This window comes from Aedes aegypti, chromosome 2 (assembly GCF_002204515.2).
Source record: "Aedes aegypti strain LVP_AGWG chromosome 2, AaegL5.0 Primary Assembly, whole genome shotgun sequence".
Lineage (NCBI taxonomy): Eukaryota > Metazoa > Arthropoda > Insecta > Diptera > Culicidae > Aedes > Aedes aegypti.
In genome coordinates, this window is record NC_035108.1 from 334,575,460 (window position 1) to 334,603,038 (window position 27,579).

Here is a 27,579-nt window from a genome sequence, read left to right on the forward strand (position 1 = left end):
TTATTGCTACAGAAATGAAAATGATACGACGGATTGAGAATTCGGCAAGATGCATTTTCATTGCATTATTTTCAAAAAGCCGTTTTGAGAAAGACTTGTTTGGCATCGGTTTGTATCAGCATCATTCACTGCAATACTGGAAAAATTGCAGTTCTCACTGATCAATGCTTAATACGATGGATACTAGCACATCACCCTACCGTTTTGGAAGATATAAATCAGAAATGCCTTTACTCTGTTAAGTTTTTCTCAAAAACTATTTTAATAGCATAGACTGACTATACATGTCAATGGTTGTTACTCCGTGATTGATTGGAACTGGTAAGAATTGCACTTCGATCCAAATGAATAAGGGATGGGAGTCCGCATACGGCGCCGACCAAGTCCTTAAGTCAGTTGGGATGGGGAAGGAATGTAAGAGTGTAAAGATTGTTGCTTCCAGAGACCGAGAATATCTCTGCATCTCCACAATCCCCACGGGAAGGGTGTTTATTAGTGAGGAAGGAAAAATATCTGGGAGTCACTCTTTGGTCGGTGATAAGATCTATGGATAAGAGGGGAGAATACGTTTTTTACTTAACACAATTATTGCATTTTGTCTCGCGGTGAAAAGATATTCTAAGATAGCATTTTAAAAAAATACGTCGACATTCAAAATGTCGAACTATTCAAAGGTTTTTTTTAGTAATGACAAGAAAAGAAACCTATGTATAATAAGATTATATTTAATAAGAATAAGGCTTTATGCCGACACTTAAAATGACGAACTATGCATGGTTTGTTTGAAAATTACAAGAACGATAATGATAGAAGTTTAAAAAAAAAAAGAAGTTTGAAACTCTATTCAATCTTCTTAATTCCATGCAGTTCGATGTTAATTAGTGAAATAGTGATGAATATTTTATAAAATAAACCGAATATGATATATTTAAGAACACGAGACCCTGTAGTATGCCAACATTCGTAATGTCGAACTATAACTAATATATAACTATAACTATGCATATCTCTAAGATAAACAGAATGTAGATATTCTTCGACATCAGAATCTTGAATTCTTCAATAATCCATATCTTCAATCCCGAAATCAGTGGCATTACGATAGCTTGGAAATTTAAGTTTTGTATAGTCAGGCCATTAAAGACCATAAATATTAAAATATGTGTTCAATCAGAGTGGACCAAGTAAAAATCTTGGGTACCGGCTAAAATATACTGATCCAATAAGCGGATTCTAGGACATTCCATACAGACACCACAGAACTACCAAAAGCTTCTATCGGAATCTGAAATTGACTAAAAAAAATGCAATAATCAATCAGTGTATTGCTTTCTGACACTGGTCCACTCTGTCTGCACAGAAATTGTTACAATTGCTAATCACTCATCCAAATATGGTAAATGGTCAAAAATTGACATTAAATGCATCGCATTAAGTAATATTTATAAAATTCTATTGATGGATGAGAACAAGAATCATTTGATGATGAAAAATCTGACAAGTCACTTGAAACGTCTTCAACGCGCTGATAATTTTTGTTGTTATGGTAATAAGCACTTGGTCCACTCTGACTACATACCTTTATCGATTTTTATTTTTATTTTTTTTTTCTATCTTTATTAACGAGATTTTTAGCCCTGGGCTAGTTCATCTCGGGACCAACGGCTTTACTTCCCTTCCGAAGGAAGTCGTCACTGAAATTTTTAGTGACTATCTCGGGGATGGGATTCGATCCCAGGTCCTCGGCGTGAGAGGCGTGTGTTCTTACCACTACACCAGGTCCGCCCCCCCGATTTTTATTGATAATCCGAAGTAAATTTGTTGCATATCTCTCGCTGTTTACAGCATTAATGAAATCTGATCAAAGTGAAATGGAGTGAAAGTAATTTTGCATCTTATACTTGGTCCACTCCGACTTAACGCCGACCATTTTAGAAACTATTATATACCTTTAACTTACTTTTTGAAGAATAAGTTCAAATTATAAATTGTTGATATACCAAAAACAGTCATAATACGTTTGTAAAAATTCTTTTTGACCTGAAAAATAAAAACTATTTTTTTTGCGACACAGATTTTTACCAAGATTTTTGGAGGTTGATTTTTGCAGCCGAGAATACAGATGAGTGTCGGAAAAAATATGACACACCGAACAAGTGTTCATCACTCGCCCCCGCAGGAGCAAGCGTCATGGTCGAAGGATCAAACACTACTCCCAAATACAGTCAAGTCTCTATGATTCGATAAAGGGACTTTGGACCTATGGAAATATCGAGTCATGGAACAGAAATGCTTTTTATGGGGACCATAAAGCAATGATATTTTGTTTTTAGTATGGATCCATGAGTCGATATCCTCATGGAGGTTTCCATTAGAAGTTTTTTCGAATATTTTATCTGAAATTGTTCAATAAATGAGATGATCCCAAGCTAGTCGAACGATCGAAAATTTATGATTTTTAACATAGTATTTTAATTTCGTTTTTGTTAAATTCCCAGTGAATTCCCAGAGTTTTAACAGAACTCTTGAGGAAATTTCTGCCTTGAGTCGTGCCGATTCTTGGATTAGTAATTAGTTTATTTTGCGAAAAATTCATAGTGTAATCCCTCATTTATAAAAATGCTAGACAGAATTTCCACATCAATGGTTGTGAATGAATTTGAAACCACTTTCTCCTCGTTGGAATAAACGTTCCAAAACAGCGCATAGATGCCAGACGACTGATAAGTAGCATGAAACATGGACACGGATTTTACTTCGGATTAGATGGGCATAAAAGGATGCGACGGTCGTACTGGCGCGAGTGATATCTCGTCTCGGACGGGGAATCATTTGAGTAACAAAAAATAGTCGACTATATAAAACGCACGCATTTCATTGGAAAGAGATGGGGTTTTGCTCGTTGAAACACGAAAGCCTCTCGCTTGAAGTTTCAATCCTGACGAGTTCAGAAAGATGTCCGACTGCAGCTCTAAAGAAGTCCTTAAAGATGATAATTTTTTACTTGTACATGTTTGAATCGGGGTGATTAATTTCACATATGGGCGTTTGAAATAAAGCAGTTTCATACAAGAACAGGTAGCTTTTTAGAGAAGACACATGACTGTCTTAATGTCAAAAATGACATTCTGCTCGGGTACCCTAAGTCCCTTGATGTTGAACTTAGGGATTGGGAGGTTTAGCAAAACATCACGAGATTACGATTCATTTACAAAACGAAACATTAATATATAATGGCACATTTTACCACATCTAGTGTATTGGACAATACATTTGCACCTTTTTTGATTTTCATATAAAATGGTCAATTTTGAAGGTTTAGACCTAAGTTATTCATAGACCGATTTTAATGAAATTTTCACAGCTCTCCAATTGATTTGAACATATGTTTTGACTGAGTTTTACAATCACGAGTTCAAGAGCAACAACAATTTGACTAAAGTGATTTTTTTGACAAATTTCAATAGTTGATGTAACTTTAACAAATAGGAATGGCAATAGCTTTAGTTGTAGAATTAGCCGAGATGAACATGTTTGCTGAAGACAGTTTTTATTTAGAACATCCCAACTCTAAGATAAATCTTTTATAATTTTACTTCAAAAATTTCAGTTTAATCAAATCATTATTTCTTTCGAACTCTAAATTGAAAAAAAAGTACCTAAAAATATATTGATATTCAAATCATGTATGACATGCAAATTTTATTCAAATTGGCTAATAAATAACTGTTCTAAGCTGACCATTTTGATTGGAGAATCGAATAAGTTGCAAAAGTATTGCCCAATGCTGTGAACAAAAATCATAGATTGACCCCAAATTTGTTTAGAATAAAAATCACGTTTTAGGGATTCATTTTAAGGTGAAGATGAATCGAAGCCAAAGTTCAAATTTTCAAGAGCACGGATCTGGATAACCAAACATCCGATTGAGCTGAAAACTTAATCGATTGGTCACTAGCTGGTGGTCACCAATCGATTAGGTTTTCAGCTCAAACGGATGTTTGGTTCTCCAGATCCGTGCTCTTGAAAATTTGAACTTTGGCTTCGATTCATCTTCACCTTAAGGCTCTAGTAGGAATCGATCATTCTACAAAACTGAAAAAGCAGTTTTATTCCGATTGATCAACAAATTAAGAAAAACAAAAACGTCCGTTTATCATAATTCTCGCATACTCTGAGATAACGCCCTAAAAGCCATTGCACATTGGTCCCAAAGCCATATCTAGGAAGACAAAAATGATTGCGCCTAAACCGTCAATTTTAGATATATGGTGTCTTCGGCAAAGTTTCTCCATATTTTTCAGATATTTTTTTCAGTGATGTGATATTAGGGTGGCCCACATAGTTTACGAGATCAGCACATAAACTTTTTTGCTGACGCATTTAGGACTACACAATGTTCTACAATGTTTTAGAACAACCAATTTGGAGCAACTTTGCCGAAGAATCCAAATTTCTATCTCCTATGGTTCGCGAGTTATGATTTTTTTTAACAAAAAAGTTAGGGTGGTACTGAAAAATCGGTTTTTTCTTGATAACTTTTTATACGATAATTTCTCGCAAAAACTTTGTTCCGAGCACTTTTAGAACTTTTGATTGCGCAACTTTTTGCCGAAGAAACTTTTGTTCTATCTCTTATGGTTACAGAGTTATCAGAAATTTTCTTCGGAAAAAATGTTGTTTTCAAATGCCGATATCTCCGAAAGGCGCAAACGGATTTTCAATCTTTTGTCAGCATTAGAAAGATTATCTTTTGCTCTGTTCATGGTGAAAAAACTGTGAGGACGTTTTTTGTTTGAAACAATTGACAAAATTTTGAAAATAATATGTTTTTTAACCGAAAATTGTCCATAACGTGAAAAATATTCGAGATAGCTCTTTGGTGCCTTCAGCAAAAATGTGCAAAATTGAAAGTTCTGAAAGTGCTTCATACAAACTATTCATAAAAAATCAACGCTTTAAGATATATTCACCATAAACCGAATTTTATATGATAAAGAAAGCGAGAAAAGAGATATTTGCTGGAACAACCGGAATAACTGTATGTAAAATCATTTAAAATTGAAAATATAATGAAATAAGATCGATCACAGTAAGCGAAATCTTAGGAGTTAGGGAAAGTTAGTTGCTGAAGCAGTTTCAAGGGGGCAGGTTCCGTCATTGATTTCAGAATTTTCAAAAGCAGTTTTTTCGTTCAAAATCAAGAAATTTCTTTTAGGAAAATGTGTTCACTGTATTCTATTCTCCAATCGAAACACAGTGAACACATTTTTATCGAATAATTTTTGTTTTCGAACAGAAAAACTGCTTTTGAAGTTTCAATGATGACGATGATTACGATGACGGCGCGTTGAACGTTAACAGTGATCCAAGGAACATTAATCCATAAACGAAGTCATGTTATTTCTCGCGACATAATGTTTGTCCCGCTAACCTATGCCGTGGTTGGTTACAAATTGCTACCGCTTCGGCTTACTCATGCGTTCAATACCGGTCCCGTTTATTATATTATCAACCCTAAAGTATAACAAAACGTATACTTTGAAGAATTCCTTCAAATTACCAAAACCTTACTTCCCGTGATATCCTCCCACTGAAATATAGAAGTATCTGCAATTGTTCTACATGGGCATCCAACTTATCCCATTCAATTCAATAAAATCCAATAAATCTGCCACAACGAATTAGTCAGGGCAGCATTCGCCTGTTGAAGAATGAATGAATCTTGAATTTGAACCAGATATAAATCCCAAATACTTGTCCAAGGTAACGAACCAGAAGGTGGGTCTTGATCACTTGAAAACTGCTTCAGCAAATAATTTTCCTCTTTTCAACTCCTCAGATTCCGCTTACTATGATCGATATCAATACATGATAATTCAATTTTAAATGACTTTACATACAGTTATTTCGATTGTTCTAGCAAATATATCTTTGTTCGCTTTCTTCACCATATAAAATTCGGTTTATGGTGAATATATCTTAAAGCGTTGATTTTTTATGAATAGTTTGTATGAAGCACTTTCAGAACTTTCAATTTTGCACATTTTTGCTGAAGGCACCAAAGAGCTATCTCGAATATTTTTCATGTTATGGACAATTTTCGGTTAAAAAACATAATATTTTCAAAATTTAGTCAATCTTTTCAAACAAAAAACGTCCTCACATTTTTTTCACCAAAAACAGAAAAAAAGATAATCTTTCTAATGCCGACAAAAGATTGAAAATCCGTTTGCGCCTTTCGGAGATATCGGCATTTGAAAACAACATTTTTTTCGAAGAAAATTTCTGATAACTCTGTAACCATAAGAGATAGAACAAAAGTTTCTTCGGCAAAAAGTTGCGCAATCAAAAGTTCTAAAAGTGCTCGGAACAAAGTTTTTGCGAGAAATTATCGTATAAAAAGTTATCAAGAAAAAACCGATTTTTCAGTACCACCCTAACTTTTTTGTTAAAAAAAATCATAACTCGCGAACCATAGGAGATAGAAATTTGGGTTCTTCGGCAAAGTTGCTCCAAATCGGTTGTTCTAAAACATTGTAGAACATTGTGTAGTCCTAAATGCGTCAGCAAAAAAGTTTATGTGCTGATCTCGTAAACCATGTGGGCCACCCTAATTTCAGATCTCTGAAAAAAATGTCTGAAAAATATGGAGAAACTTTGCCGAAGACACCATATATCTAAAATTGACGGTTTAGGCACAATCATATTTGTCTTCCTAGATATGGCTTTGGGACCAATGTGCATTGGTAACCACGTGCGTAGCTCGTTGTTTCTGAGCAAATGAAAGAATAAGCATCCAAACCAACATCACGGGCAGGTAGATATTGATCCTTTCTTCTCCATAGCGTTGTTAAATGACATGGAAATCCATTCAAATGCTCAGAAACAACGAGCTACATACATGGTTACCAATGGCTTTTAGGGCGAGATCAGAAGTTATGCGAGAATTGACAAAATGAAGAAACAGACGTTTTTATTATTTTAGAATTTTTGTCCGTTCAGGATAAAAGTGCTATATCAGTTTTGACTAATGACCGATGCTTAGTAAAACCTTAACACTCAAAAATTAAACATATAATTATTAATATTATTAATATTTCCAATTTCAAATATTTTCGTTTCCAATTTTTTGATAACTGAAAAAGGTAACAAATTCGATCATCCCTACTTTTCCATCATCCCCTAAAAAATACTACATCTACCGTTATTTGCTCTTTCCTTTCGTATAAACTTTCTCTCCCACCCCTATGCTGCTCTGCTAGCCAGGATCAGGTGGAAGTTTCATGCTGATGGAGACTGTTTCTATCGCAACACTTGATGCTGAATATTATGCTCGCATGTGAATCATATGAAAAAGGGATGCTTTTCGCTTCATCCTCATTCAGCAAAAACGGAGCAGATTAGCAGAGAGAAAGAGAATGAACTTTTGGTTCATGCGTTTTCTCTCTCATATGCTCTTTCGTTTGAGGAGAGATTGGTACTTTCCGGGAGAGATTGGTACTTTCTCTCGCTCTTGTAATTCATGTATATGGCATAATTTGTGTTTTCCCACTTTATGCTCTGCCGAAGAGCTGTGGTGCCTTATGTTGTTGTTTATGTTTTCTTTCTCCGCACCACATTATGCAATAAACCGGCGCTATGCTTTTGTTCTCATTCTGTTGTTTTGAAATTGCTCCGTTGCGTCGCAGTCTGTTACACACTTGATTGAAATCATACAGAGGTAATCATGGTCGTAATTTGAAAGATTTCCTTCGCCTTTTTTCCAAATGAGGAAATTATGCCAATTAACATTATGATATGCTGATTGAACGTCTTCCTAGATATGAATTTTCTGGAATTTTTGGGATTAATTTCCCAATAATCCTCAGAAGGTCCAGACAAGTTTTTGTACTGAATTTTTAGGGTGCATGGTACAAGATCCAGACCTGCCAGACAAATTATTCAAAACCTTCCATATATTCTTAAAACCGTCCTGATTCTTGTGGATTAACTATCAACACATCAAAACTTACCGCAAAGCGTCCTTGTGTGTCATAAAATTAGGAAAGAAATCATCACAGAAGCCATCTCTCAGGATCTGTCAAAGTTACACACATTCTGTGTTGATCCACAATAGCTGCGTATCTTTTTTAGAGTGTAAATGAATATTCCTCAAAACCGATGCGAGAGAAAGGCGCAGAAAGGGAAACATAAAATATGAAAATTGAAAGAAAGGGAAACATAAACTTCTATGTTGAAGGCGGCTGCTAATGCGGCTTCGGCAGTTTTGTGTATAATAAAGTTCGGAAGGGAAACGAACAAGTGGCGGTTCCGGAACGGAGAGCATAGATATTGATTAGGGCTACCAGTTTAGTGCGTATCGTACCCTAGTGCTATGCGTACACAAATTCTTTTTTTAACTACCTAATGCAATAAATGGTTTGACTTTATTAACGAGATTTTTAGCCCTAGGCTAGTTCATCTCGGGACCAACGGCTTTACTTTCCTTCCGAAGGAAGTCGTCACTATAACTTTTTTTACGTCATAAGTGACTATATCGGGGATGGGATTCGATCCCAGGTCCTCGGCGTGAGAGGCGAGTGTTCTAACCACTACACCAGGTCCGTCCCCCCCTTAACAGGACGGTGTTAAGAATGCAATAAATGCCGAAAATGAGAAAAAGTTATCCAAAAATTTTGTTTTTTTTTTTTCTAGATATATAACGTATTTATCGTGGCAATAGAAAATTGCAACCAATATTGTCTAAATTTTTTAATAATTTTATTTGACATTTGGTCCAATGCTTTAACATTGGATATTCTATGTAACTCATTAACCAAAGCTCAATTGAATGAGACTCGGAAAGGGCCCATTCACAAATTTCATAACGCTAGAGGGGGTGGGTGGGTGTTCTCGCGATGTTACGGCCCATACAAAAATTTAATAATATTCATACAAAAAGCCTTACAAGGGGGTGGGTGGGTGTCCAAAATGGCCAATTTCAGCGTTATGAAATAAATGAATGAGCCCAAAGATGTCACACAGAAGAGACTATGGATGTGTGTTAGTGAAAAGCGGTACGAAACCCAAGGAGGAAAAAATAACTCGCAATAACTTATGCATACCATATTCGGGTATCATACCATCATTGGGTATTGTTCAGTTGGCAATACCTCATTTTGGTATTATAATGGTATTGGAGAAAAATGTTTAAAACAATAAAAAATACTTCATTTTGGTATTCGATAGCTATTGAGGACTGCTGGAGGTATTGAACTACTATTGAAAAATTTCTCTTTTATATGAAAATCCATCATGTATTATTTAGGTATTACAATACCTGATCGAACTATCAGCTTGGTATTTGTAGAATATGCAGAAGGTATTATTGGAGGTATTTTACCTCTTATGCAGGGCTCATTCATACCTCATTCAGGTTGTAAGTTTTGGAAATTACCGTTTTGTCTCAAATTCCGAACAGACTCATATTCCGAACACTCGTCTTTTGTATGGCGATTTGGTTGAAATGTTTCGCTGATATATGTTATCAAATTACAAGGAAATGGCAGTCAATTGCAATTCAATTTAAACGTCTTCCAAACTATTTTATACCTCGGGAGTAGTGATGATTCTCTAGTTCGAAACCAGTAGAGCTAGCTCAGATAAATTCATTTGCAAAATTATTCATTTGAATGATTTATTCGTGCTGTTCGGAATTTGAATCAAGGTGTTCGGAATATGATGCAGAAGACTTGCTTTGATTGGGGTATTCCGTCTTTTTCCAACGAGTCTAAATGATCTATTAATTTCTTTTTTAAACGATAAAGAACATCGTACGCTTTTAGAAAAACTGGTGAGTTACCTTTGACAACTAAATCAGCCTCAGTACCTTTGATAGGGCTTGACATATTACTGTCAAAAACGCTAGCATATTGGGATTTAATTTCACTAAGTTCAGTAGATTTACTATCAATTACCCAGGGATGTTTTTAATAATCAATGAATTCGAAAAGCTAATCCGCCATTTGTCAAAGAATACGTCCAACCAATCTCTACCAATGATGGGATCAAACCGATAAGTGTCATTCAGAACTACAAGTTCTAACTGAAACTTTCTAAAATTTAAAGTAACACATACAGAAAAACAACTAGCCTTTTTACATTTTTTCAATAAATTATGACTCAAAAAAATACATATAATCAGATTTCTAGATAACAGAGACAGCTGAACAGCTATCCATTTCCATTTTGAATATTTTACCATCAATTTCAACATCTAGAAGACAAGGTTCACTAATCTTATGAACTGATCTAATCATTAAGCATGGATAGCCACCTGAGCTGTCGTTGTCACTGCTGTAGTCGACTCGTAACCTCTTGAAATAATCATGCACGTTGTCTTGAGCGGATGCGTTTCCTGCAAACTTAGAGGCTCTTTTGACTGTCTTGGTATTTGTAACAATGCTGGCACACGAAATTAGCATACTATCACAGACAAACAGACGTCACACTCTCATCGCTGTCCATCGACCAACTTTTTAACGATCGATTCAAATATTGGGTAGGTGGTCAATCGACCACCCGCAGCGCTCGGGTCGTTTTTGTTCGTGTTTGACGTTTACACACTACCGCCACCTTTTGATCCATCGGCCAACTACAGTGTTTTTAGCATTGGGCGTACATGATTTGGCAACTATGATTTTGATCTAGATTTGTTCTAAGTGTTACGTCTGTTTCTCTGTGATACTATCCTCTGTTGGACGATTTTTGTCCTAAACTCGCTAAACTTGGCCCTGAACGAGATCTGCTTCTATCATATCGCCTATTTTGCCCTTCGTATTCATAATTTCTACTTCTACCTCTTTGATAGAACTCCTTACTGTTTGAATCATAGTCATTTCTTCTGCCACTTTTAATTATTCTTTCAGCAGTTTTTAACGTTAATTCATCTTCGCTCAACAGTCTCTTTTGGAACTTTCTATCAGATAAACCAAATAGCAATTGATCCCGAATAGCCGTATCCCTAAAGTACCCAAAATCGCATGATTCTGCCAATAGTCTCACCGCAAGAATAAAGTTTTCATTAGATTCGGATGGACCGGATGGACCTTGCTTACGACATCTGAGCTTATATATTGATACCAACTAGTTGTCTACCTTATCAAATCTTTCTTTGAGCTTTTTCGTAATTTCTGCATATGATAATGTTTTCAAATCTGTGGATGGATAGAGCAGCTTGAGCTCTTCAAAGGTTGACATACCAGTAAAAGTCATAAATAAGTATTTTTTTCGTTCATCGGGTACATTATTACAAGAGAAAATGTATTCAATATGCTCAATGTAATTCGAAAAAGAAGTTGCGAGAACGTACGGGTTAATTGTTCCATATATGTAACGCCATTTTGCCTGTGCCACACAAAAGTATTGAATTTAAACAAAGCGAACAATGGGAAAACAAAGAAAAGAAAATGGACGAAATAGAACAAAACGCTATTCACAAGCCTTACTTCTTTGTTGTACTCCAACCGTTGCGTTGAAAATCTTTTACACCAGCATACAATCCGTGGCTCCGACTACTCCGATGCCGTAACGGTATCTTTTGTTCCGCAGTCTGCAATCCTTCTTTCGAAATCTTTTATTATTTTACCAGCTAGATCAGCCTCGCGGCCCGCAGCAAATCAACCAAAACCAGCAACAGCACACAGCAGCAAACGATCCAACAGCAACGATAGTAACACCAGAGTACTACAGATTTGTGTTTCAACTTTGCTGAACACACTTAAATTATTTCATCGATCTCAGTAAAACAGTTTCAGCTGAGAATTCGATAATTTTCAATGCCGAGTCTCGGTATTTATTTTTCCAAGATTTCGGCAAACCAAATGTTTTGTCAAGATCTCGGCAAACACTACCGAGATTTGGTGAACGTTTACCGAGATCTCGGTAAAAGTTTTATCGAGAAACGTCAAATGATTACCGAGATATCAGCTGTTGGGTTATCGGCGATTCAGTTTAAGTGTGAAGACACCAACCGTCTAACTCAAACAGATAAAACAATATTTTTTTATTTCACTTTTAGGTGATTTAATCACCTGGCCGCTAGTATCAAAAGAAGCGCTTTATCAAATCAAGAAACTTCTCTGAACAAACTTTTTCACTAAAACCAACGGGTTAGACGCTATTCTATTTCGATCACATAATCACGAAAAATAATCACTGTGCAGTGGAGTTGCATGTGCCTTGTAAATCGGAAGATCCTAAGTTCGAGCCCTGGCATCACAACATTGTAAATTAATTGAAATTTAATAATCATATCGATTGATTCTGCTAAAGACTGCATCAGTGAAGAGAAGCCATATCCGTGTGTATGCATTTCAACCTTGATTTATTTGAATACTTTACAGAATTCATCATGCTTTACCCATGGCACAGCATCTTTTGTGCATATAACGGAAAAGTTTCAAAAAAGTTTTTGGCGGAACCTGTTCCTTGTGCTGTGGAGTTGTTAGTTCTGTTAGTAGCGAGTTCATTCTTCATTTATTGACATATTTTTTGCTTCATATAACGGAAATGTCACATAATAGGCCCTCCTGGAACCTGTGCGAGGTGCTCAGGAGTAGCAACATATGTTTACACAAATTCTCTTCCTTATTTATTGATATGTTCTGTCGAATTTCCGAGAATGCGACATTGCACGGTAGGTTTTGGACATGAAGCTGAAATGTCATCTAAGAGGCTTTGGTGGAACCAGTGCCAGGTTCTTAGGTGTGACCTTATTAGTGGATACCTAGTTCATTCTTCATTCATTGACATATTCTTTCGAATTCACGAAGATTGAGAAGTCGCACGGTATGTTTTGGACGTGAAACGGAAATAATCTTAAAGAAACTCTCGTGGAACTTATGCAACCAGGAGCTCTAGAGTGGCCACATCTTTTCGTATCGAGTTTTTTTTTCTTAATTTTTTTGACATGTTCTCTCAAATTCATGAAGATTAAGAAGTCGAACGGTATGTTTTGAATATAAAACGGATATGTCCCCAAAAAGGCCATGGGGGAACCTGTGTTAGTTGTTCTAAAGTAGCGAAATCTGTTTCTATTTAATTTATTCTTCCTTTATTGACATGTTCTTTCGAATTTACGAAAATTGAGATGTCGCACGGTGTGTTTTGGACATAAAACGGAAATGTCACTAAGGAGCCCCTCATGGATCCTGTGCCAGGAGCCCGGAGGTAGCCACATCTTTTCGTACCGAGTTTATTGTTCCTTTATTGATAAGTTCTCCCGAATTCATGAAAATTGAGATGTCGCACGGTGCGTTTTAGCATAGCATAGCATAGACTGACTGTACATGTCAATGGTTGCTACTCCGTGATTGATCGGAACTGGTAAGAATTGCACTACGATCCAAATGAATAAGGGATGGGAGTTTCCGCTTACTCTCGAAGTGCAATTTTAGCAGATCTAATATTATTGATAAATAACGGCGCCAGCCAAGTCCTTACAGTCAGTTGGGATGGGGAAGGAATGTTAGGGTGTAATGATTGTTGCTTCTAGAGACCGAGAATACCTCTGCATCTCCACAATCACCACGGGAAGGGTGTTTATTAGTGAGGGAGGAAAAGATCTGGGAGCCACCTCTGGTCGGTGATGCGATCCATGGACAAGGGGGAAATATACGACTTATTTTTAAAGCTAGTTTTGTATTTTTGTCTCGAGAAGTTTTTGGAAAAAATACGTCAACATCTATAATGTCGAACAATTCAAAAGACGTTTTTATTAAGCTTATCTTAGCTTAGCTTAGACTGACTACACATATCAATGGTTGCTATTCCGTGATTGACCGAAGTCAGTGAAAATGCACAAAGAATCAACTAGAAGTTCGGCTGGGATTGGCCATAATCTTCTTCAGTGTGCATAATTCAGTGCCTCTATTTATACATGGTCAATAACGGCGCCGGCCACGTCCTTGCAGTCAGGTGGGATTGGGGGAAGGAATGTTAGTGTGTAACCTTTGCTATTTGGAGACCGTGTTTGCCTCTGCATCTCCACAAAGGTTACTGGGAGGGATGTTTGTTAATGGGAAGGATCGTTGGGTCACAGGATTCACATTGATAAGCGATTAGACCATGATAAATAATTATTTGTGAGATATAAACATGCTTATATGTAAATATAATATTTTCATTTGATATGAACAATATCTATGTAGAGAAAAATTATGCCGACACTTGAGGTGACGAACCTTTCAAAGTTTGTTGAATAAAGTGAACTGTTCGCACCACCCAACATCGAGCAACCATCACTCATCTGAAGGTGTCGGTTTGGTAGCGTGGTAGCGAGGTAGGCGAATTGTCGTGTGATTGAATTCAACCCGGCGTAAAATGTAAATAAAACATAAGAAGCATAAGATTTTGGTAAAATATAGATCATCGTATCAAAGCCATTGCGAAAAGGTAGAAGTGAATTTGGTGATGCAAAAATTAGTTTATCGGATCTTGAGTGAAATATAAAAAGCAGAATTATTTATGTGTTTTCGTTCGGAAATTAGTTCTGAGTTTCGGATATAGCTGTAAGTAATTGATGTAATGTAATTGATAATTAGATTTGCTAATATTTATTGGATGTTGAATTGTAGATTGAAAAGTTGAATCCTGCGGTAGTAAACGTACCCTGAAAAGAAAAGAATAGTTAAAGGAAACTAGGCAACTGTAAGTAGACTAAAAGTAGCAAATAATTTGAGGTTTTAAGTAATGATGATGATGATAATCTACAGATAAATGAACTAGCCCAGCGGTGATGAAACCTGTGAAGGAAGAAAGGGATCGAAGAGAAACTATAAATTGTAAGTTTGAAAATTGTTAATCGCACTAAAGAATAATTACTAACTTAATAAATTTAGTTTCAAGCTGCTGTAATCGAATAACACTGCTGTGGAAATTTTATTTCGAGAACTGGTCCGAACATGAACCTTTCGGAAGTCTACACTTGAAGTATCGAACCATTCAAAGTTTTATTTTTAATTACAAAAATAAAGGTAAAAAGAAGAAGGTATATTGAATAAAAAAAAATTAGACATAAATAATTTATGAACCAGAGTTTATGTCGACACTCACAGTGACGAACCATTCATATTTTTTTGAAACATCATATTTACATCTCACCGTTGTAACGATTAACGGTACAGTCATACATATTTTATAGATTAGGAACAGTAGTATGAAACGAGCTCATCAATTGATCCGTCATCATTGAGCAGCAACAATCCTCTTTCAGCTTCAGTCGTTTGCTCGGCTATATAAAAGCACTCAGAGAAAATAGGCGCGCGACCCGTGAGGGAAAACAACTGACGACTACTCGGGCTTTCTTGAAGCACTGCCCAGGAGCAAGCGTCAATGTCGGAAGATTATAAAGAACTAATCGAAAGCGGCACTTTTTCACTTTACTCGATCGACGCGCGACATGTTTGATCCTGCCCTCATCGCCGGCCCCCGCAGGAGCAAGCGTCAAGGTCGAAGGATCAAACACAACTAATGGATCACGCCACTTTTTCACTTTTACTTGACCGACGCGCGACATGTTTAATCCTGCCTTCATCGCCGGCCCCCGCAGGAGCAAGCGTCAAGGTCGGAAGATCAAACACAACTCCAATTCAAAAGACGTTTTTATTAATGACGAAAACTGAAAATTACATGTATATATTTTAAATTATATGAAACAGGAATAATGCCGACACTTGTAGTGACGAACCATACATAGTTTGTTTGAAAATTACATATGAGTAGTACTGTGCATTTTGTCTCGATATGGTAGAAGTTTTAGAAAATACGTCAACACTCACAATGTCGAACAATTTAAAAGATAATTTTTAATAATGTCAAAAAGAGAAAAATATATGTATATTGAAATTGTATAAGAAAAAAGCATAATGCTACACATATAGTGACGAACCATACAAAGTGTGTTTTAATATTACATAAAAGTTGCGCTTTCAAGAAAAAATGTGTTATCATAAACATGAAACGAACTCACCAGTTGGTAATCCATTCTCGACTGAACACAAAACTGACACTGACAGCAAAACTTCTTGGCGTCCCGAAAACAAACCGTCTTGCTTGGGCCTTCCCAAATACCTACCCAGCAAGACGCTCCAAAACAGGGAAAAAAAATTCTCCGGCAACGAAAACACGCGCGAAACCGTGAGCAAAATCTATCGGACGACGCAAAACCGAACTGTCCTGCTTGGGATTCACGAAGCACTCTGAGATGTCGCACGGTGCGTTTTGGATATAAACGGAAATGTCCCCAAATGGGTCGGCTTTGGTGTTCCGGAACGGTTCACTGATTCAAAGTACCGTAAAACAGGGTATCTTTGATAATGCGGGTAACTTTGATAGTGCGGGACCCACCACATACAAAACGAAATAAGATAATATCTGTTAATCAGTTAAGCAAAACGAATGCAATAGTAAAGAATAATAGTATGAAACTTCATGTCAGAGCTATAATCATTTGAATCGAGAACATTTGAGACTTATTATACGAATATTGAAAATTGATGCAATTTTAGCAATTTCGAAACGTTTACGAACAACCTGTTCTACAATCACTATTTAGTGTTGTTTTGAATAGTTCGTCACTTATATTTGACAGCCTAGTTATCATAGAACTTGAATATGGTCTCAAATCTCTTAGCGAGAACCATTTTAACAAACTGTGACCATTTTTGTAAGCTAAGTCAGAAATGTCCATATAACTATAAACGCCTAGAGGTATACAATGTTCGTAATTCATTCAATTTTGTTTATCAAAGTTACCCCAAAACAGAAAACTGACTTTCGATTATATGAAAAATTATATATCCATTCACAGTGAATCAAATTGTCATCAAAATAGACGAAAAATAAACAACAAAGCAAGCTCGCTCACAACCGTTTGTTGCAACTGTTGCGGATAAGGACACAATCCAAAGCAAAATTGTCATGACAATCACAGGGCGCAACATTGTTGCAACCTTTTCAACTCGCGATTAATCAGTTATTTTAAACACAAAACCAAATTTCTTTTATAGATGCTGTTCGATAGTGTGTCAATGTTTACCAACATGAAGAAAGTTCTCGAAAATTGCAATGCGAAGCCCACAAAATCGCTGCGCACGTGGTGATCGATCTTTGTCATATTCTGTTCAAGTGATGATAAACTGATGTTGCGGAATAAAATTGTTGCAACAGGAATAGGAGATGACAATGTCTTTGTTGCCGCGTGTTGGGTGACAATTGATTCACTGTCCATTCAAAATAAATCTCATGGCAATCTTTCAACTGCAATCGATAGCTAGGATACTAGTACTTGTTTCAAAAATAAAAATTCAAAATCTTTGAAACAGCATGCATAAATATTCAAGTTTTCTTCGAAAAAACTATCAAAGTTACCCCGTTTTACGGTACGTTTAAATGATTCCAATCGATCATTATCTTACGTTTTACATAAAAACTTCGATGTTGTAACTGCAATCAATAAAAAAATAAACACATTTCCCGAATTAGGCATTCTTGTGGCCCCAATTCAACCCGGAATATCTCCGGCATGGTTCCGAATTTCGCATTTTACATTGATGACAAATGACTGGTACCTTTTTAAAGTCAACAACGGAATGGCAGCTAATTGAAAATGCCTTGTCGGAGGACGGGGACGTAAAGGTTAATTTAGTAGTTTTACCTGATTCGGAGATGATAGTATTGCCTAACACGGAACATGCAGGCATAAGAAATGAATGTAATGTTTAAAATGATACTAATAAAAATATAATTTTCTGTCAAATATACGGAAAAGATAAAATATAATTAGGTAAACTTTTACAGACACATTATCTTTAAACATTGTCTAGTGTATTGGTAACCCTATGACCCCGAATTTTAAAATCTCTCAATCTTATTTCCTGGCGTTTTCTCCGGATTCTTTTGCGTTGTCCGATGCTTCCCATCCGTAACTATCGCGTGCATTCTGCTCTGTTATTGTCACTACGGTAATGAACCATGCGTTGGCTCCGCATACGATTCTCTCTTTTCCTTGTCGCTTCGTGCATGCGGTTCTACTGGCCGCCTAGCCTTATGCTCCATTCTATGCTCACCACACCGTGGCGCACTGCTCTCCCTTTTCGCAACATAGTGTCTGTCTATCATAGCAGGGAACGACATCCATACGGGCACTCGACGAAAGAGATCAAGAGAAGTGAGCAACAGTCAGCAGCGCGGCGGTTTTTCGGTTCGCGTTTGCGTGAATTTCGGCGAACGGGAAGGTCCTCGGATTGTACGTTACGGCCATGCCATCCGCAGTTAGTCGTCCGTGAGCAGTCTCAAGTGTCAGGTCGATCCTGCGATCCGTCGTGTCGGTTGGCTTTCTGGGATATCTAACATACTGAACTGTATTTCCGAAGTTTCTCTCTTGTGGGTTTGAGAAAGCTAGAGGGAGGCTAGTGGGTGTTGAGCAAGTGTGCCAGGAAGAATCCACAAATAATATCCGCATATCAGTGAAAATGTAGTTAAGGAGTTTCGTGGCTAAGCCAACTGTGAGCGCTCTTCTCTGCCAGTCCCTTCGATATATCCTCGGAGCGAGAGGAAATTCTATAGCAGATGTGATAAGTGGGAAGCTGCGAAAAAATATGTGTTGGGAAAGCAGCTAGAGGGAAATTGTGTGTTTTTGTCGTCTATGTGCGCGGAAATTCACCAACCCCAAGGATATACGTTTCCGCCGAGGGGGGAGAAAAAAAAGCAAAGAAAACGAAAAAATAACGATGCAATGATTTGCGGTCTTGGATGCTGAGGTGTATATCGAATTTCACACGGCTTGTTACGGCGAATAAACCGGGTTTGTCGTCGAGGAGAGGAAGAAAATTTGCATTGGATGTGATTATTCACTTTCCATCGACAAGTTCGGCGAATCGTTTGCAGAACAAGTGCATCGCACAAAACATGAGTCAATTTGCTGCGACAGTGACAGTTGCCAGTCGCGATTGGAAGCAACTAAATTTCTGCGGTGTAGGATTTCGATGTCGAGTACGATGCAATTAAGTGCACACTGGATGCAATCCGATTATCAAAAAGTGTGCGTTCCTCGCTCAGTGATCTCCGCGTTTTGATTTCCAAAAATAAAAGTGTATCCACTCCCACGTGCGTGGTTTTTGTGCGATCTGTTGGTTGACCATCCCGGTGTGTTAATTACGACTCCGGGGGGAGTGTATTTATTTAATTTATATATTTATTTAAAATAAGATTTAATTTATCAATTAACCACAACCATGACCTCGACGACGGCCAGGATGACGATGAAGCCGTTCGGGGTGTACTTATTGGTGATTACGACCGGACTTAACATGTTGTTAACTGGTGCTGATTGCGCCATGCTGGCCGGACTGGTGGCACCCATAGGTACGTATGCATGTATGTGATGTGGCTTTGGTGGGAAGGGAATAAGTTTTCATCAGAGCACTGTAAGTGACGGTCAGTGGCATCAATTATGGGGGATTTAAATCATAATTCACTGTGATTTTTCATTTTTGACGTCGTCGTGTGCCTGGCAGTAGAAGTTGGAGTGAAATGAAGGTAGTACGATATAAGTTGAACCAAGATGATGATTAAAGGTTTATGTTTAAAATCGGTAAAATTCGAATAATTTGGTAAATTGGATAATATTCGAATAATGTATATCTATAAAATGGAATATAATGTTTAATCACATTGTTATGTTTGGTAATCTAAAAACGATTGAACACTTTACGAGTGAATATTGACCGCAGGACAAAGTCTGCATCTCAGCTTTGAGTTCATTGAGTACTTCCATAGTTATTGAGAGCTTCTACTCAGGGAAATCATTACTAGAATATCCTGGACCGATCGGGAATTAAACTTAGACACTTTCAGCATGGCTTTACTATGTAGCCGCGGACGTTATCAATAGGCTAAGGAAGGCCGGAGACAACTTACAGAGGCTCGAGAAGTGAGTAGGACATGCATGCCCTACGCATGAAAATACCTGGGTAGGGTGACTTATACACGCAAATAAAACCGTTCCTAAAAATGGGCACTATCAGTCACGAACTCTGGATGAAGTTGATTTTCGGTTTATGAAAATACACCATGAATAAAAATCACGGATTCGGGAACAAAGTTCCACACATCATTCGTAACGCCTGGTGAAATGATCACTAAAAGCATAAAGACATCATGGAAACGTGAAGTTTGTTCCGTTAAACAAGAACGTGCTGTGCTCAAAACGGACGTGAAAAAAATTTCCGTCCGTCAAATTTTAGAATTTTTTCTTTGTTTTTGTAATGTTCAATATTTGATTATTTTCTGCATTTATTACGTTATGTGTGTGCTTCGATTGTCCGACATTTCCCCGAAAACCATTTCCACGAATGAATTTTTTCCGAAGGATTTTCTCCCGAAAACCATTTCCCCGAATGAACTATTTCCTCGAATGTACTGTTTCCCCGAAAGCTTTTTCCAAAAACATTTTTCATCCATTTTTTTTATTTTCGGTGTAATAGACTACATTCAGCAAGTTAGATCATCGTTTCAAACGAATGATTTCCTTATGAATGATTTGAATCAAATAATGTAATATTTGGATTGGAAATCGATGACAGTTTTTACTGGCATGTCTGCTTTCAAAAATATGTTGAAAAATGAAGTTCGGTATTCAAATTTTATTATGCTAAGAATCGTAGAAGGTAGGTTTTGAAAGAATATTCAATAGATGAACAAATCTGATGCTTAATGTCGTTTGTCCGAACATTAATCGTCTGAAAGACAACTGGCTGAACTGGCAACGGCAGAATTATGAAATAAAGTTTGTCTTGTTGGAAACTGTTTGCAGGTTTCAAAGACGTGAAACAAATGAGATGCAGTGAGGACTGCATGAAAACACAAGAAATAATGAATGAGCTAAGTGGATTTGAGGCGCATCTGACATACCGGATTCAAACTATCATTCGATCATTACTTTCGTTTGTTGTAGCCATAGTGTATTATACACCGTTTTACATAGTCAATCAGCATGAAACCTTTTGTGGTCAGTAGATAACATTCACATGATAGAGCTACTTCATTTACTCGTCCGAATTGATTCAAAAATAAGATAATTTTAACTCCCATACACCTAATTTGGCCAGGGTACTCCTAATTTGGCCACTCTCATAAGAAATCAATGTGATTGGCCAATTTAGGAACCGAAGTTAGGTCTCTGGCCGAAACTGGTTGTAGAAGCCTATATTGACAACGATATTTTCGAATCGAAACGATGGTTTCGACATTTTACACACATAATATGGATTGAAAGTTTGCATTTGACATATTTGTAGTATAAATACGGCTTGTCCTATAATTTTTATTGACGTTTTCACTTAGGCTCGACAAAACCGGTGCTTTTACCCTAGTAGTTTCTGTTTCTCAAAATATAAGAGATGGTTAATTATTTGAACTACAATTTATAACGTAAAAGGCTTGTTTTCAATTTTATAAATATCTCTTCTTTAGAATATAGGTTGTTCTTCCTTATATTACTGGTCTAATAATCGTTGGCATCAAAATAGTTGACATTTTAAAGCTAGTCTCGCCTTCTTATCATTGTAGGCAGTTCTTTGAAGCTTTGCTATATTAATATTGTTCTGCTTGCACTGCCGTGAATCGCAAGTCAGTCCCATCTGCATTTTCGTCAAAATTGAGTTGAGTTCAGTTTTCAACATATCTTCCAATGCTCTTTCAGCTGCCCTGATGAGATAATAAGATTTGTTCGGAAAAAGTAGGAAAAAACAGCAAATCAAATTGTCTCATAATGAAAAGTAAGTAAGTATAACACAAAACTGAACCGTGTTTTGATCATCTTTATATTTTTCTCAGAAATATATAGTAGTGAAAAGCAAATTGTGTATGTTTCATTTAGATTTGAACATAATCCAATTCTCTGGAATTTTTTTAAAATTCGTATGGAAAACAAGTTTGAAAACTTCACACCCCATTTTCTCAATGCCTTCTTTTTACAGATGGGACTGACTTGCGATTCACGGCAGTGCAGCTGGTACTCATCCTTGAATCGAAAGTCAGTCTAATCTGTAAAAAGTAGGGAAAATGGGTTTTTAAGTTTCCAAACTCGTTTTTCATACAAAGATTTGAAAAATTCAAAAGGATTGGAACAGGATAAAATAAAATAAATAATAATAAAAAAAATAAAAATAAAATAACAATTGAACTTTCACAATTTATTTTTGACTACGATATCTTTCCGAAAACAATATAGAGATAATCAAAACACGGTTCTTTTTTGTGTTACACGGTGCAAACAACTGTAGTGGGACTGATATGTGATTACTTTTCATTATGGGATAATCAAGCTCGGTGTTTTTTCAATAATTTTACAGATCAAACCATATTATTCCATTAGTGCAGCTGAAAAAGCATTGGAAGATATGTTGAAAACTGAACTCAACTCAATTTTGACGGAAATGCAAATGGGACTGACTTACGATTCACGACAGTACTGATTTCATCAGAAATTTGCCCTTCTTATATTAGAATTCTGTTAACCGGACCACTTAAACTTTAATCAGACTTTTCTCTGGTAATCATATGCTATTACTTCAAAGGTCATTGTAAAAACGAATATTACAGATTTTATTATTTTGATCCATGATTTTCAATGCTTTCGAACTACTCTTAATTGAGATTTTGTTTTAGATAGACATTTTTTTTATTTAATTTTTAGCATTTTTAGTTATTAATAGTGCTCCCGGCAAACTACGTTTTGCCCAAGTAGGCTGTTGAAAACTGGGATGCAATCTCCTATACAAAATGACACATTAGTTTTTTCGCGTTTCTACGACTATTCCGAAGATTTCCTTAAACTTATTTGACGCAGGAACACGTCGGAACCCTGGACAATTGCAACAGTGTAAAAAATATGAAAAACCGTTGAACCGTTCACAAGCCATTTCGTGACATACAAACACCATTCCATTTTTATTTATATAGAAGATAGATTACTAACATACATCCCATTACTACATACCTCTGTATTTGACGTTTTCGACTAGATACTATTCGGCTTTAACCCAAGACATAAGAAGATTTTAATAGGATTTTTATATAAGAAACTGATATTGATTGTCAGTAAATCAAGAAAGAAGCATGTTGTCCATTGGAAATTAGAAAGAAGACTCGAGGTTCAAATATGTAGTGCAAGATATAATAGATTCTAAGGATCAATGGACTTACTGTAGCTACTGTCACTAAGTGTAATGAAATTACGTTTAATCTAGTGGACATATGGCATGAGGACATTTGGCCAAATAAGGCATGTTTGCGTAATCATACGAAACAATGTGAAAGAACAGCATATTATTAAAAGAAGGGAAAATTCAAATTGAAATATTATCAGCTAAGCGCCACTAAATATTGGAACAGTATAAATATAAAAAACAGCTTATTATTCTAAGAAGGCAAAACTAAGCAGAATGTTCATAAAGCCAATTATCTATACTCCAAAGATACCGCTTCCAATGAAACTGCCTATCACATGCTCGCTTTTTTCATCAGGCTATCACAAAAAAACTTAAATGTGTTGAGTCAATAGCACGGGGCACATTATTTTGAACATCTGTTATTTTAAACGTATGGATTTTATAACAAATTAATCAATTTCCATCTAGTCTTACATCATCTAGCACGTTAAATATTTTTTGGCAGCAGGATCATGAATAGCTTTCAGTATGTCTATTACATTTTGATTTTTTCGGGGAAATGGTACATTCGGGAGAATAATTTTCGGGGAAATAGTTCATTCGGGAAAATGTCATTCGAAGAAATTGTATTCGGGGAATTGGTTTTCGGGAAAATGTCGGACAATCGTGTGCATCAAGCAGTAATGCAAATTGTCCTTACGGGGAAGATTTTTCAAGCGCTGCTGTTTTTCCTGCTGCCGAACTTCCATCAATGTGTGAGCCCGAGTTCATTCGGAGGATGTTGCGTTGGATTGTGGACCAACAAGAAGCAAAATTCAGTGAATGTTTCGGCGTCCGAGTACATACATAGCAGACGGAAAAATTTGCCAATAGACCAAGGCCCATAGAGGTGAAAAATGCTGTTTTTACTGACCACTGCAAAGCTACAGTTGATTGCTGCAGGACGAAGTCATTGGTTGTAACAGCAGTACCCACAATCCAGGAGTACAATCACACCAGACGTTGGTGCACTACTGGAATTTGGTGAGATCGTTTTTAATACTCAATTTTATATTTTTTTTTATCAAATTACACACATTGTCTGATATTTGGTCAAATGAATCAAGTATTCGTATTCTTGTTATTCCTAATCTATTTTTATGCGGGAAAGGGGCAACATAAGTTTTCTTCTCGTTTCAGACAGCGAGCAAAGGCGCTTGAACCAAGGCTCTTGAGCCAGGACATAAGGAAGAAATGCCTATGTCCCAACCCAGGAGAACAACAATGGAGTGTGCATTAACTTTCTTAGCAACGCCACTCCCAACGATATTACCTATAACCATGAATTGAAACAGTTGGTACGGTTGTCCCGTTTCTTCTTTCTTAAAATTGTTTTTTTTTTTGCCTATCAGTTTATTCATGCGTGAATAACCTAATCGTCATGATTTTTTCAATTGTCTTCAACACCAAAGTCTGCACAGTGGGCCTGACCATTTTAATATTTGTATCATATCGCTGATATTCTGCAAATATCAATACTGACAAGAAAATATCTGAATAAATTTAGGTATTTAGATGCTTTTCAATATTGGCTGTGCAAGCGCTTAGATTAGATTAGATTGGATTAGATTAGATTGGATTAGATTAAACAAGAACTATTTTCACGAATTTGAGAACACAGCTCTAAATCGTGTTCTGGTGATCCGTGACTGAAATGACAAATTTTGAGAACCTTTCATTGCCCTCTTTCTAAAGATTCATTTAAAAGAACTAAGATTTGACATGCTGCCGCTTATTTTCAATACGGCACCATGACTATAAATACATTAGTTGCACATCTATTAATTCCCCGGAAAACTACATAATTTTAAGGAGTATCAACAGAAAAAGTTCCGTCGTTCGTCCTGTTGAAACAAACAGCAACGCTCTCGAGGAAGCATGCTATCAGCTGCAATTTCAGTTCATTTGACCAACAGGCTTCATTTTGAGCAGGAGCAACGAGCAATCCATCTTTGGTATCCATTTGAATAAATTTCCGTCTTTAATCAATCAAATTGCAGTAAACAAGAAAGTTGCTATAGGAGAAAATCAATGGCAGCTTCGTACTAGGATCTGTTTTGTTCACTACTAGGTATTGCACATGCAATATTATCATTGACAGCGCTCGTGAACAGAAATCGCGCTATCTGGAACCAAATCACAAATATGAATATAAGGGGTTTTCGATATCGTGATTTTAGAATCATGGTATGGAAAGCGTTACGAAATGAAGACACCTGTACAGAAAGAGGACTTTCGTTCTCAAACTAGTGAAACAGGTTCCGTAAGGCAGGCACTTTATCATAGATCATAACTAGAAATCGGAATGATCGAGATTCAATAGCTAGAATATGGTGAACAAAGTTGTTTGTGAATTCTGTATGTATTATGCAGGTCCACCATAAATCGGTTAGAATCCTACACAATCCGAATATAATTATAAGCATCCAAATCATTCCTGTCAAGTTAAGAAACACCAGCCATTATAATCAGTAAAGACAGGAGAAAAAACACCATACATACCATACATTTTGTCCAAGCAGTATTAGCTGAATTCAATCTACTTCTTTGTGTGTTGGCTTATGTTAAAGATGAAATGATAGATGCCGATTGGCCGAACGCTATTTGGCCGAATGACATTTGACCGAACGGGTCGTTTGGACGAATTACGAATAAAATAAAATTATCAAATTGCTTCAACGCTGATGAGTAGGATTCATAAATGTGGCCCACTAACTCATTAGCTATTAATTGGTTGATGCTTATGATATGACCAAACTTCATGTTTGTCGCTATAGGGTGCAGAACTGCAGAACCAGTTGAGCACTTCCAAGATTCACTTTGGCATGTGGGGTTTTTCTCGACCGAATTGTCTGAAATTTTGCAATAAGAAGCGCATCAGTTTGACGCATATTGTGGCCAAATATGAGTTTTATAGATTAAAAAAAAACCCTCTGCCGAAGTCAATCAAAAGTGCCAAGAATAGGATCCGGCTCCCTATTTGTGCTCCAAGAGAATAATTAAAACGATCCGTTAATTCAAGATGAAGTTGTGAACTCGTCTCAAGGCTCTATGCTGATGGTTGATTCGTGTCTGGGTTACCAATGATGTGCTAGAGTTTAGAGTGATTTTCATCAGAAATTTTTCCTTCTTTTAAATATAGGCTATTCTTTCGATTTGTACTGGTTTCATAACTATTGAAAATAATTAAGCTTGTATTTTAATTGGGTATTTCACCTTTTTTTAATCATTGGCAGTTCTGTGTAGTTATACTGATGTAACAATTATTTGCATTTCACTTGCTTTGATTTATATAAGAGATTTTTTTTTCTTTTGATCATAGGCTGTTCTTTAAAATTTGAATATTTGTCATAGTTTATTGCTCATAAAGAGGCTTATTAAAAACATAGTTTTAGCATAAGGGTTAATTTAGGTCAGGTGTAATTCTCCTCCAGGATTGACTTTGCACCGTTGCTTTACTTACTTTACTTTTGCTGGCGCTACGTCCTTCAAGACATGACCTGCGCCACAATGTTACGCCAACTAACTCGGTCCATGGCTGCTAACCTCCAATTCCTCGATCGCCCCACACTTCCAAGATCCTGCTCCACTTGGTCAAACCACCTAGCTCGTTGCGCTCCCCTTCGTCTTGTACCGGCCGGATTTGAGTTGAACACCATTTTTGCGGGATTGTTGTCCGGCATTCTCACAACGTATCCCGCCCATCGTACCCTTCCAGCTTTGGCGACTTTCGTGATACTGGGTTTACCGTAGAGTTGCGCAAGCTCGTGGTTCATTCTTCTCCTCCATACGCCGTTCTCACATACTCCGCCGAAGATCGTCCTAAGCACACGTCGTTCAAAAACTCCTAGCGCTTGCAGGTCCTCTTCGAGCATTGTCCACGTCTCATGCCCGTAGAGGACTACCGGTCTTATTAGCGTCTTGTACATGGTACACTTAGTACGGAAGTGAAGTTTACCAGACCGCAAGGTCTTGTGGAGTCCATAGTAAGCACGACTTCCGGCGATGATACGTCTTCGAATTTCTCTGCTGCAGTTGTTATCCGACGTTATCAATGATCCGAGGTAGACGAATTCGTCCACCACCTCGAACTAATCCCCGTCGATCGTCACGCGTCTGCCTATGCGAGCTCTATCGCGCTCGGTTCCTCCAGCCAGCAGATATTTCGTCTTCGACGTATTTACCTTCAATCCAACCCGATCTGCTTCACGTTTTAGCCTGGTACACCCGATTCTGTTTTTGCACGGGGGATGCGTACCGTGCAAAAAAAGTTTTCAGTTCAAAATTTCAAAAACCGTGCAAAAAAAGTAACTCAATTTCTCGA

The 27,579-nt window shown here is 37.0% G+C and overlaps 1 protein-coding gene and 1 long non-coding RNA gene across 3 annotated transcripts in view; both read left to right on the forward strand.

The window, feature by feature from the left end:
- Positions 1 to 14,359: 14,359 nt before the first annotated feature.
- Positions 14,360 to 14,949, forward strand: LOC110675831. Its single transcript, XR_002499832.1, has 3 exons — positions 14,360 to 14,552; positions 14,619 to 14,691; positions 14,757 to 14,949. It is a non-coding gene; the product is annotated as an uncharacterized LOC110675831 (long non-coding RNA).
- Positions 14,950 to 18,297: 3,348 nt separating this feature from the next.
- LOC5575982 overlaps positions 18,298 to 27,579 on the forward strand; it is a 526,418-nt gene continuing 517,136 nt past the window's right edge. For both annotated transcript variants that reach the window (XM_021846000.1, XM_021846001.1), the window contains exon 1: positions 18,298 to 19,407. In XM_021846000.1, coding sequence (XP_021701692.1) covers positions 19,278 to 19,407 — 130 coding nt within the window. In that variant the 5' untranslated portion in view covers positions 18,298 to 19,277. The remainder of the gene's footprint in view (positions 19,408 to 27,579) is intronic.